Here is a 13422-nt window from a genome sequence, read left to right on the forward strand (position 1 = left end):
TTGGATTCAAAATACCACACCAGGCGCTTATTGACCATGCGTTCAAACAGCTTACAGACGCAGATCGTGAGAGCAATGGGTCTGTAGCTCGTGGGGCTAGTTGCGACTTTGCCTGGCTTCAAGATAGGAAGAACGAGAGCCTCACGCCAAGCCGGTGGAAAAAAACTCCTCGGGGACCCAGAGGCGATTGTACAGTTGCAAGAGAGCAAGCTGTGTTTCGCGGGAGAGGTTGAGCAACATTTCGTAGGGTATACGATGAAGCCCTGGAGCAGTGTTGGACGATTCACGAAGAGCAGAACCGAATTCAACAAGGGTGAAAGGAGCATTGTAATCTTCGCTGTTGGCGGTACGGAAGTTTAACGGGTTCCGCCCTAAACGGGCCCTAATGGGAACGAATGCTGGATTATAATGTTCAGACTAAGAGATAGATGCAAAATAATGGCCCAAATTATGAGCTATCTCCGAAGGGTGAGTAAGTAAGACACCATTGAGAGACAAAGCAGGAACATCAACAGGAGGAGTATTGCCAGTCAGAAAGCGGACACGACGCCACACAGTGGACATCGCTGTGCGACTACTGATGTACGAAATGTAATTCTTCCAGCTTTGGCGCTTCGAAAGCTTGATAAGGCGTCTAGCTCGAGCACGTAGTAGAGGGAAACGCTACAGATTGTTGTCAGTCGGATGACGATTAAAAGTGGCAAGAGCGCGCCGACGAGCCAGGATAGCCTCACGAATGTCCGCAGACCACCAGGGAACACGCCGGCGGGAGACGTCGCCACCACATTCTGGGATGGAACCATGAGCGGCATCTAAAACAGCCTGCTCGAAAGCCTCTGCAACAGCACCTACAGGAAGATCATTACGACAATGAAACTCACTGAACTCACGAAATTTACGCCAGTCAGCACGCTTCAAATTGAAGCGACGGAGAAGTAAAGGAGGAGCAACAAACAAGGGAAAATGATCACTGCCACAAAGGTCAGGATGCACTCTCCATGTCAATGATGTTAGTAGACCAGCACTGCACACGGAGAGGTCGATACAGGAATATGTACCATAAGCAGTGGAGAAATGAGTAGGACTGCCATCGCTTAGGATGAGCAAGCCACTCTCCTCAAGAAATTCCGTTACCTGACGGCCACGACCGTCAGTACGGACAGAACCTCACAAACGATGATAGGCATTGAGGTCTCCTACAAGCAAGACTGGCTGCTCGAGCTGATGGTAGAGCTGAAGCAGGTCGGCGGTCGGAAAGGCTTCTGAGTGAGGAAAGTATAAAGAACAAATTGTAAGCGGGCGAGGGAAAAATACTTGCACCACAACTGCTTGCAGGCGGGAGACAAGGTGAATCTCCCGAGAATGAAAAGAATCAGAGACACAGACTGCCACGCCGCCAGCAGCGTGGTCACCATCTGGCTTATCACACCGATACATAGTGTTCCCAGAAAGCAGGAAAGACTGGGTAGTTTTAAAATGCGTTTCCTGCAAACAGATGAGAACCGGCGAGTGGTAGAATATTAGTTGTGTTAATTTCTCACGGTGACTAAAGAATCCATTCACGTTCCACTGAAGAAGCGCTGTACTGGAAGATGTCAACGTTTAAGGCGAAAACCCACGAGGACCAATAACAGCCCACTCGGAATCCATCAGTTCGTCCTCCACTATGTCAGATTTCAGAGAAACTGCAGGTGGCTTACGAACTGGCGTAGATTTTGCGCTCTTTGGAGTGAGAACAGTCTCGTTCAGCCGGCGAATATGTTGACTAAATTTCAGGCCAGCGATATAAGGTGATCGGCGATGGGCTGGAATATGCCGAAGACCACCACTAACGGAAACCCGTGAGGTTCGGGGAAGTTCGCTTGTTGTTGCAACTGGGGTCTTGGGGTCACAACTAGGCTCTGGGACAAAGTCGGTTTGTGTGGAAACGTCGGACGTCTGGGTTGCTACAGATTTCTTAGACTTGCTGCAACAGTAGCGAGTGGAACAGAAAGCGAGGAAGGAATGCTTTCTTTCAAACGACGCTTAGCATCAGCAGCAATTTTTTTTCAACAACCATGAGCTCAAGTATACGCTTCTCGCGCTGAAAGGCTGGACAATGCTCACCCTTGCAGTTGCCACAAAAGGGCTTGGTTGCTTTACACGGATCCGCACTATGACTAGTCTGGCCACAATTGGCACAAAGAGCAGCACTCGCATTGCACGAGGCGCTGGTGTGCCCAAAATGTTGACATTTATAGAAGCGCAAAGGACTAGGTATATAGGGCCGAACTTTCAATCGATAGTAACCAGCCTTCACCTACTCTGGCAGCATTGGCAAACTGAAAGTAAGAATCAGTGACTGGGTAGCCACGAGTTCACCTGACTTCTTATTTTTTATGCGAGCTACATCTATAACATGTTGGTCCGCTAACTCAGACTTAATCTCCTCCTCGCTGGCATTCAGGAGATCCCAACACGATATCACCCCTCGAGAGACGTTCAGGAGACGATGAGGTTCTACTCACACGTTCACAGGTCCAATTGCAGTTAATTTCAGTAGCTTCGCTGTTTGCTTTTCATCGATCGTTTCCACCAATAAAGTGCCATTACGCAATTTATTGATGTCTTTAACCTGTCCGGCTTGGTAAGTAGTAACTTTATTAATAACAAAAGGGGATAAGCCCTTGATAGCGCTCGGACGGTTTTAATCAGAAGTGGCACTATCAGCATCTTTATCTTTAATTACAAGATATCGCACGACGGGCGCGGCGATACTTGTCTTTTCCACAGGGTCGCTTTCACTCGGTTTGGGCTTCTTCCGTGAGGGAGAGCCCGGATCAGATTTTATTGGTACCCATAAAAGTGTGATTTGATAGAAACATTTACAAAGCAAAAAAGGGTGTGAGGTCACACCGGGGCGTTAACAGGGAGAACTAACGCTACCCCCTGGTAATCCCATCAGTACGCCCAACACCTTAGGATCAGCTTGGGGCCAACGCAGTCAAGGGGAATGGAAGTGCAAAAAAAAAAACATTCTCGTCGACAAAAACGCGTAGCCCCGGAAAAAGAAGAAGTGAAACAAAACGAAAGAAACCTGGAAAACAAAAGGATAGACCCCAACCAGCTCAGGAAGAACATAACAAAACAAAAAGGTGCGGATTTTTTGTATTTTTATTTTTTTTTGTTTTTTAAATTATTTTTATTTTTGCGATTTTTTGTTTTTTATTTTCAAAGACTCAACACTCCGGACAACACAACTACTGGACGCACACAACGTAGGCCGGGTGGGTGCACGTCCTCCCCAAGTGGAGGAAGACATCCACTAGACCTTCCTCTTCCCGACTCCCACCAACCAGTCCGGTAGCGGTATTCGCGGCTGAGAGGGTATGCAATGATATGAAGATGAGGGCTGATAAATGAATGACTTATGAAGCCGCCCTCTCAGCTCCACCTCTTCTCCGACGATGACGGTCCGCTACATGGAGGGGGATACATGAATCGATGATGATGAATACTGTATATTACTATATTGCGTGTTTTCATGATGATTTTAGTTCTTGATCTATGAAGCTGAAAAGCTTTGTAACGGACAATGGCTATAAGGAATGGAAATTATTGTATTGTTTAACTTGGAGCGAATGGAGAAAGATGATAGGTCAAGTAGATAACCAATATTCCAATACAGAATAAAATAAGGATTTAGGGAGAAACAAATAGGTGACGCTAATTCTGAATTCCTTCAAAGCAGACCTAACATTCGCTTAAATGTAATATGTTTGGTAGAGCTAATATTTACGCTAATAGCAATACCAATGCTATTAAGCACTTTTAATGATAGCCTACATTAACAGGTGACAAGTATCTGCGAGTGCTGGATCAGCATATGTTATCCATTTCCCTGATTCCTGAAGGTTTGTTTTCTCATAATTCTAGCTCGATTATTTTACCAGCATTTTCGACGATACTAGCATCCTTGGAGGAATAATGCCCGAATGGATCAATTGGTTATCGTGAAACAGTTGACTGGTCTCTTGCAGCTCCAACCTCATTTTACAAGGTTTTTATCAGGATGACGCTTGAATGTGCTCCCCTTTCACCCCTGGTCTAGTAGCCAGCGCATGCACGTAGTCACGGAGTTTTATTTCTGGTGGAAGAGCATGACTTAAATCTATTACAATGCGAGCGGTTTCAGGATCGATACCCGGTGGGGCCACTCGGTCGAAAAATGTAAAAAGCTCTTTCAGGACAGCCATCCTGAATGAGGTTTTTCTGGATTTTCCTCATTCACACCAGGCAATGCCGGGGTGGTACCTAACAAATAGTTTCCAAGACGCTTCCCTCCTTTTGAGCTCCCTCGTGGTTAAGCGGTCAGCGTACGCGCCTTTGGCGTGGGAGACCCGGGTTCGATTCCCGGCGGGAGCTCATGTGGTTCGGATTCCACGTTAATCAGTAGGTCCACGTCTCATATAGCCTCGGTGCTGAAAGGGACGCTAAACTAAAAATCAACTCACCTCAACTTCCCTCCTTTCCTTTCACGAGATGGTGTGCTCGCCGAAAAGTCATCCCTCAAACGTGACGGGCTAACGTGGCCGTAGATGCCGCATGCCCAGAAATCTAAATCCTAACTACTTGAAGCCATTACGGTGGTATGGATTCCATTTTGAACTGTAGGGTTACTTTTCCTATTGCCTAGGTGATGAAAAGAGACACTAAACTTCAACAAACAAACAATAAAGGTATATGTATCACAAGAAAAGCATATTCAAACTTCAATTGAAGCTCAGAATGACTTAGGTTTATTAACAAGTTTATTTGGTACGCGAGTAGCTGTGCTCGTTGATCCTTTCGAGAGCCTGCGGCTTTGGAGCAAGGCAAGCAGATCGAAAATTGTTTTTGACTAAATATGGTGCTTGAATTTGGGATATACTGTATTTCCAATTCCTCTTGTTTTCATTTTTTGATAGTTGTACTGCTCTTTTTCTCAGAGTTCATATATTATTCTACTACTCTTGTAATAAACTCTAAAGGTAACATAATGTCATTTATGGCAATTTAATATTTTTGAGTATATTTACATCTCTCGCTCTAGTAGTGTGCGCATATTTGCCGTGCGACCATGAAAAAAAATTGAAAACATCTTTAGGTAGGACGAAGATATATAGAAACATAATACAAAGTTTGAATTTTAGGGAAATGATTAATAATAATACTGATTAGTTGGGTTTAGCACAGAATAGCGTTCACCGTCGGGGTGTAGATGAATCCCTGAGTTTACTACGTAAGAATTAATTATAGTCTATGTAATAATTCTTAAGATTCATTCGCCGTAATACATGTGTTAAAAGGAAAAAAAAAACACTAGAACTCATATTTCAAGGTTCTAAACTAAAAAATTGAGAAGAGAGTGTCAATATATATTTGTAAACTTCGAAAGTATTATGAAATAAAAGAGTAAGAATTATAGGTGAAAAAAGCTTGTAGTTTCGTTATAATGATCTTACATAATCTGGGGTACTTCTTAAATGGAAACGTGAATTATGAAATTCATAGCCATGCATTTCATATTTCCATTGTAGACCACTACACTGTTAAAATTTTAGAAATATCTTAAATTTTGCAAATATTTTGAAAAATGAGAAAATAATGTGATTTTTTTTTTTTTTTTACTTCGCACGGTTCTACTTCCGTATATTTTACGTAATGTTTTACACGATAAATTATTTCCAATCGATCGAATAACATTCGGTAATGTAAAACTGGGTTTTCTGGTAACCGAGACTATTTATTCCTGTTTCTCTTTGATTTCGACACCATCGTTAATACAGAGTAAATATCAACTGGACTCAAAAGTTATTTCTGTTTGTTTGTTTTTGTGAGCATTTCGTAATGCTAATATTTGATCTCACCAAGTTAACGTGGAGAACATTTGCTTTCAGCAATGGAAATATTCGAGCATAAAAAATCTTAAAGCTCTGCCAACCGAAGAATTCAGTTGGAATATTATTCCCGTTGAGCAATTGTTATATATGTAGCACGAAATTAAATGTTTGTTTTACCTTACACGCGCGTATGCGTCAGGAATGGATGTGTGTATGAAGTACACGATTTTATTGCTACTATTATTCTCACAGTTAGTGTACAGATGGGAAATTAAACTATATTTACTTTTAATTTTAGTTTAAGACTGCGATAGTTGGAGTAATAAGTATAGTTTCAATAAGGAATCCTATAGGAGAAAAGATTGACGATACCTATCTTTAGATAAGTATAATTTGCGGACATATGTTTGAGTTAGCGCCAAAAATCTTGTAAGAAACTCAGTTTTATCAGAGAAAAGCGTTTAAAATCACCGATTTTCTTTTCAAGCTAAAGTTAAAGCTTGCCTGAAAGGTCTGTGTGCCCAATTGCGGGTTTACAGAAGGTTGTTTGATTAGTAAAGGAAATAAGTATAAGCAATAACTTGATCAGCATTTTGAAACGTGACTGCTAGCTATCCCATGAATTGTGATAGTATATAACACATTAGCAGACTTTTATTTTTCACGCATGTACATTTCTGTGGAAGCAAATTTTCTTGGAAAATGTGGTGTGCATTCTAAACGTTTGAGTGAAAGCATTTCATTTGTAGAAACAAACAAACAAACAAACAAACAAACAAATCTCAAAACTTCTGAAATGCGATCCTGTTATAATATGAAGATAAGGATAGTTGTGGCTGTTCTTCGTTTCTTCCACCTTCTTCGGAATTGGATGTAGAAAAGAATGGGAAGCACGGTGGCTCAGTGGTGGAGCGCTTACCTCTAATGCGTAGGGTCCCTGGTTCGATCACCGGCCAAGTAAGTTTCTGGTGGACAATATAGTGTTCGTGGGTTTTCTCGGAGTTAACCCATTTCCTCCCACTTTCTCATTTCACTAATTTTCAGAGTATGCACTGTCACGATTTCAAATACTGCTCTTGTGAACAAATCCCCATGTTTCAAGCTCACAGTGTTGTCGTATGAGCTGTAGAAACTGCATTTTTCTATCCTAGATAGTTTTGTTTCCTTTCTAGCTCTCTCTAGCTCACTTGCCATCCTCTTTACATCCAAAATCTTCTGAATTTCAAGCCTTTCCGAGGTCAATACGCCTATCTGCCATATTTAACACACTCCAAGGAAACTTTTGTTTTTATTGTAGGAGTAGAATAAAGGGTGTTCATCACCGTGGGAAAATTTTTAAAAGTTTTCCCACGGGAACATGCCCTGGGCGCTGTTGCTAAGCTGGTATACGTATGTTCATGCTCTTGAAGAGCTACCAGCTGTAGAAACAAGATGAAACATACCTTTTCTTCTTCTTCTTCTTCGTCTTCTCGTCTTGTATTGGGTAGTTATTTAAACCCCAGCCCCGCCCCCTCCTGCGAAGGTAAGAACGGAAGCTTCTCATAGCATTGGGTTGCTATTTTGGACCCCCGCACGCCCTCGTCCCTCCTGCGAAGCTAAGAACGGAAGCTTTTTAATAGCATTTCATAGTGTTTTAACAACGTAGAATGAAAATTTACTTTTTCCTCTTCTTCTTCTTCTTCTTCATCTTCTCGTCTTGTAGTGGGTAACTATTTTGGACCTCTGCCCCCTCTGGCGAAGATCGTGATTTATTGTGTATTTCAGATGTAAAGCATCACGGGCAGTAGCCAATGCTGCGCGATATTTCGCGCGGTGTTGCCGGATTGCGGACTCCCCTTTCCCTTCTCGCTCTTCCTCCAGCTGAGATTATGACACATAAATTTGCAACATTATTCACAATGTAACAATATTATTCCAGCAATATCTGGAATTTTGACTGTGCATCCTAAAAGTATATATAGCAACTAAATTACTTACCTGTTATCTACTCCAGTGGAACTGCTAAAGGCTCGTCTTCCCCACTACTTTCACTATAGTCTATGTCAGTTAATATTTCGTCATTGTCTGAATCTGAGTCTTGTAAATTTACTATTATGGGTTCCAAAATTTTGTCACGTCCTATTTCTTTCATGAAGTCATCTTCTTGTAATTTGTCCGTGTGTTGTACACAAGATTGCCAGTCGTTTTGCGTTACGCTATCAATTTCTTCGTTTATCAGTCTTTCAACGTCTGTCAACTTGAATGTCTTATTTCTTGTTGCAACTCCTCTCTTTACTTGAGCCCATATAAGCTCGATTGGGTTGTATTGACAATGATAGGGTGGTAACCTTACTATCTCGTGTCCGTTTTCGTTTGCCAGTTGGTCTAGTTCGTACATTTTAGATTGGTTTTTGAACGGCATTACGCGCTGCAATAGCTCAACCTTAGTTTCTGTTGCCGAAAATTCAACACCTTTTTGGTGTAGCCATTCAACAATGGCATCTTTTCTAGTTGATGAATTTGGAATTTTATTTGTGACGACTGAATGATATGGGGCATTATCCATTATTATAATGCTACCCTCCTCTAAATAATTTAGAAATCGGTTCAAAAAACAATCCTTAAATGTAGCACTTGTCATTTCTTCGTGATAGTCGGAAGTTGATTTAGACCGAAATATCCACTTACTTTCAGGTATAAATCCAGTTTTTGCAGATCCCACATGACAGACAATAAGTCTGCTTCCTTTTCCCGGAGACACCTTTAATCCACCGTTTTTTGTGGAATCTTGCCAAACTGACTTATGTGAATGATTTTGATTTACCCAAGTCTCGTCCAAGTAAAATATTGGTCTTGTGTCGCCAGAAGTCCGAATTTCATGCATCTTCCGAAGAAATTTTAGTCTTGCCGCCACAATATCACTCCTCTCCATTAAAAACTTACGTCCATCGGTTGTTTTCTTATACCTGAAACCTAAAGCCCGGAGTATTCTGTAAGTGGATGACTTGGAACCTGTAAAGGAAATCTTACTTTTCAAAGCATTTGTGATTTTTTGTAAAGTCGGAAATTCGCCTTGGTCATAAAAGTCAAAAACAGTCCTGCGTACTACGTCCTTGTCAAAGTCATTAAGGTTTGTGAGCCTTTTGGGAGGTCCTTTGTGTTTTCTAGGAGATAGAAAAACTGGAATATTACTGGGAGGCATCTTTCTTGCCTCCACGCAGATTCGTGACACTGTGGCTCGATTTATCCCGCAAGCTTGTGCTGTTAGGCTTTGACACTTTTTAAAGTTAAGTTTCTTTCTTTCTTCTTGTGATGAGTATTTCTTAAAAAAATTGTAAATACAAAAAATAATTCTCCGAGCTTGACTTCGAAGCACTTCTTTTTTTTAGAAAATCCCGCACTTGCACTCGGTTTACTAAAAGACATCGTCAATTTTAGTTTTCGGAGAACAAACGAACTACCAGGAAAGAAAGCAATCCAGATACTGATGGATTCTGTTTATGCTAGAAGAGAAGTTGCGTTCCTACACGAATAGTCCCTTTGTTCCTTATCAGTTTTCATAACAAATAACACTCTTGGGGCTTGGTCTAGGTCTCACGAAAACAATCCGTCTGATTCTCTTAAGCAAGTCCATATGATCGAGTTTGTTTTGGGTTACGATAATTTACGACACCATTCAGACGCTTGGTGCTTTTGAATCCCTGGTTGAGGGGAAAAGAGGGAATAAGTGGTCGCATATATGTAACGTAGTGAAACGTGAAAGAAAAAATAAACAAAACATACTGTTCTTCTTTCTGTCGAATAAGGAAGAATCTATCTGGAAGTGAACTTCAAACCAATACTACGAACTTCCCATACTTTGTTCTCGCTCGCTCACTACTCTCAAGGGTGTAGCCACGGGGGAAAAGGGGGCCATGTCTTTCCAAATTATTTCCAACCCCGAAATGAGGTTTGTTTGGTATATGTTTAATAAACTTATTTAATAGTTAATGTAAATGAGGGACGTTTATGATAAAACATGAAAATTAAAAAAGAAAACATCATCAGTACGGTTTTTGTACCTAATTAAAACAGCTAAAATTAATCATATGCTTTACATTCTCATTTCCCTTTCTGTGTGAAGTCTCTATATTATTGCATAATAATAGGGCCTATCTGAGTTGGTATTTTTTTTCAAGTTTTTTTCCTTTACTATTTTAACCCACATAAACACAAAGTCAGATAAACAGATTGCCAAAAACAGCATTTGTTTTCTTATGAATAGCTTATTGATTCATCTTTTACAATCCGGTTTTTAACTTCAGTACTGTCAAGATCCGTATTTTGATAAGGTAGCATTGTGAAAATATAATATGTGTATAGTATGCATGTATGTATGGTGAATTAAAATGCTTTCATGTTGTGAAAAAGGTAATTTGTTCTGCTTTTAATATGTGAAAAGCTTGCCTCCCATTGTAAGTAATGTACCCCTAGAACAACCTGCAGGCTACACCCCTGATTATCCTGTAATAAAAGTTGTGAGTTCTATTTGCAATTCGAAACAAAATCCACTGGAAATTAGACGCGGGACTCAACGCTCGTTTTACTAATTGTTTTATATGGAAACCTTTCAAAGCGTGTATCACGACAACCAGTAGACATAAAAAGATGTAGTTTTCACGTATGTGTTCGTAATTCTTTTCTCTACTTCCTAAAGTGAGCAGTTAATGTGCTAGTACAATATTTCTAAGTAGCGCCTCTGATATTGTCAAGATTCGCTGTAGCGCGAGAAGACAGCGTGCAGAACTGCTTGTCGCGAACTGTCAACACCGCTCAATGCCAATTGGACGCCGTGTGAAGCCAACTCAAGGCCATGTCGTTTCTCATCTGAAATCTGCTGTAATCTTTGATCGAAATGGTCTTAGTTGCTAAGGGGGCAGTTGCTATATGATATAGTATTGTGTATTGACTGGGTTTGGGTCCCATGTACTAATGATGGACAACATCGTGTCCGTGGGTTTTCACGAGTGTTCGTATTTAGTAGCGGAAGGGGAACCAGATGGCACAATGGCAGAGCGGTTACATCTGGTGCATGAGGGGTCCCTAGTTTGATTCCGAACAAAGTAACCTTATGATGGACAATATTGTGTCCATGGGTTTTCACGGGCTACTCCCATATTCTCATTCTACGAATTAGTCAAACATTCATTTGCCTTAATCATCCGTCTCCCTTAGCATAATGGGCATAAACGTGGGACGTTAAACTGAAACGTGGGACGTTACAGCACTGGACTATTTGAGGCATGAATCAACAGTTTAAACTGTAATAAAAACAAGTGAAGTGCGTTTAAATTTCAATGCTCTCCCTCCGGAAATCGAACTCAGGACCACGTTCATCACAAATTCGTGCTAGCTATTAGACCAGCTTGGAAGACTAAAAGAAGAAGAAGTTTTTATTAGTAGTTGTTCTATCCCCTTCCAAAGCCTTCGGCTTACTGTATGCTATATGTTAAAATTGCTTCACTGTACGTTCCAATTGTTTGCATTTAACTTTTTAAGTTTGTTCATTAACTTGCGGACATAATACTCCCACTAAGGGAACATATGCGTACTCTCTCAGCGAGAATCGAACGCAGGGAAGAACTAGAACTCAAATCATAATGCTCCCTCACCGAGAATCGAACAATTACTTCATGTAAGTACTAAAGGTAGATGTATTAATCAGAATAGTACTGGATTTAATTTATCGCAGTTTTGTAGCTTCGTTAACTTAAGATTTAAGATTCTGTGCAGAAAATCCATATTGGTGGGAGCTGGAATCGAATTTGGTATTTCATGATCTAGAGATGAATATAATCGTGAGATGTTCATCTTCAAGTTAATTTGAAATATATACATTTTCGACTGACTTCCACGTCAGATTGAGCATGATCTAATAACGGAAGCTTCTCATAGCATTTCATAACGTTTTGACAACGTACGATGGAAATTTGTATACTCAAGTCCTCCCATGGGGCTTGTGTTGCCGTATTTCCATAGAGATGTCTGTATAAACAAGCAGAAACATGACTTTCCCATGTCTTGATGTGAAAGGTGTTATGTTAATAACTACATAAACGAAAAATAATGATGTCTGTAATGATGAGCCGTGGTGAGACAGTTTTTCGAAATACATTCCCAAGTAACCAAACTCACTTATGCAGGGAACTCCGAAGATCAAATTATGCCAACGAATTTGATGCTTGTGTTCAAGCCGTGATGATATATTTTTTCGAAACACATTCCCATAGGAAACGATGCTATGATTAGTATTCAAAGCCACTTTTGCAGATAGGCCAAGAATGAAATTACGTTAATCGAGCTTAGGAAAGATGTATTAATGGTTGTATGTATAATCGAACTCCCTAATACTGAACAAAGTGGTATTAAAACGTAAAAAAATATTCATCGTTCGAAGTTCCTCATTTCGAATCACTATATTGCTTTCAAGTGTTCAGTGCTCTCTCTCTCTCTCTTTCATCGAGAATCGAGCCCGGATCAAAGTGGTATTAAATCGTAAATAACAAACAGAAACATAAAAAATACAGCATCACATTATTATTATTATTATTTTGGGGGAGTGAAAGTCAAGGAGACAACTAACTTTGGGTGTAGCTTCGTTAACTTACGATTTAAGATTCTGTGCACAAAATCCATTTTGGTGTGAACTGAAATCGAATTTGATAATTCACGATCTAGAGTTGAATTACGTCTGTCTTAGTGTCGCTTTCTGTACCGCACATATGTTGTTTGCTCATGACATAGGCCACTGGGTGCATGCTGAGGATTGAATACTGTAATGATGATGAAAATAAAAAATAGTGATATTGTTGAATGAAGATTTGGGCTTTTGCAGCACATGTCCTTGCATGAAAAAAGAATTTGACGTATATAGCACTTCACATTGACTTTCGTTTCACGAAAGAAAGGATCGAATTAACTTAATGCCCCCAGCTCTCGTCCCTCGTTCGAAGCTAAGAACGGAAGATTATCATAGAATTGGGTATCTATTTTAGACCCCTAGTTCCCGTCCCTCCTGCGTGGTCTCATAGACTGGACGCTGAGTGGTTAGTTTCGAAACACATTCCCATAGAAAACAATGATTAGTAATCAAAATCATCAAAACATGCTGTTGCTAAGTGTTAGGACCCTCTGTGGGAAAAGTTTCACCCTGGGAACGTTCCCTGGCATTGGGTTGCTAAGATGAATATCGTAGTTTATGTTTTTTTTTAAACGTGTTGGATTCCATTGATTAAGCATGATCTAATAACGGAAGCTTCTCATAGCATTTTCCACCTCAGCGGAACCAATGCTATATCTAATTTGGTCTTGGGATTCTCACGAAGTCACTTGTAAGTGTCCATGGGAATAGGATTTGTTAACAGACTGTCCTTTGATCGAATTGATTTTGGTTCTAAAATGAATATCGCACTGCATGATAATTTTTACAAACGTAAAATGAGAATTGAAGAAGTGTACGTATATAGCATTTCAGATTACATGTATTGTTTTGTTGTCCTGAGAAGAACAACGCTTGTTCTTTCCACATACGAACATACATACG

General features: G+C 40.4%; 1 protein-coding gene across 1 annotated transcript; it reads right to left on the reverse strand.

The window, feature by feature from the left end:
- Positions 1–663: 663 nt before the first annotated feature.
- Positions 664–9042, reverse strand: LOC145687209 (uncharacterized). The gene is made up of 2 exons (XM_081760679.1): positions 7977–9042; positions 664–848 (listed from the first exon to the last, which is right to left on the reverse strand). The coding sequence occupies exons 1-2, from the start codon at positions 9040–9042 to the stop codon at positions 664–666; spliced, it is 1251 nt and encodes a 416-aa protein (XP_081616805.1).
- Positions 9043–13422: the final 4380 nt, after the last annotated feature.

The sequence above is a fragment of the Thermobia domestica genome, chromosome 6 (assembly GCF_964235325.1).
Source record: "Thermobia domestica chromosome 6, izTheDome1.hap1.1, whole genome shotgun sequence".
Lineage (NCBI taxonomy): Eukaryota > Metazoa > Arthropoda > Insecta > Zygentoma > Lepismatidae > Thermobia > Thermobia domestica.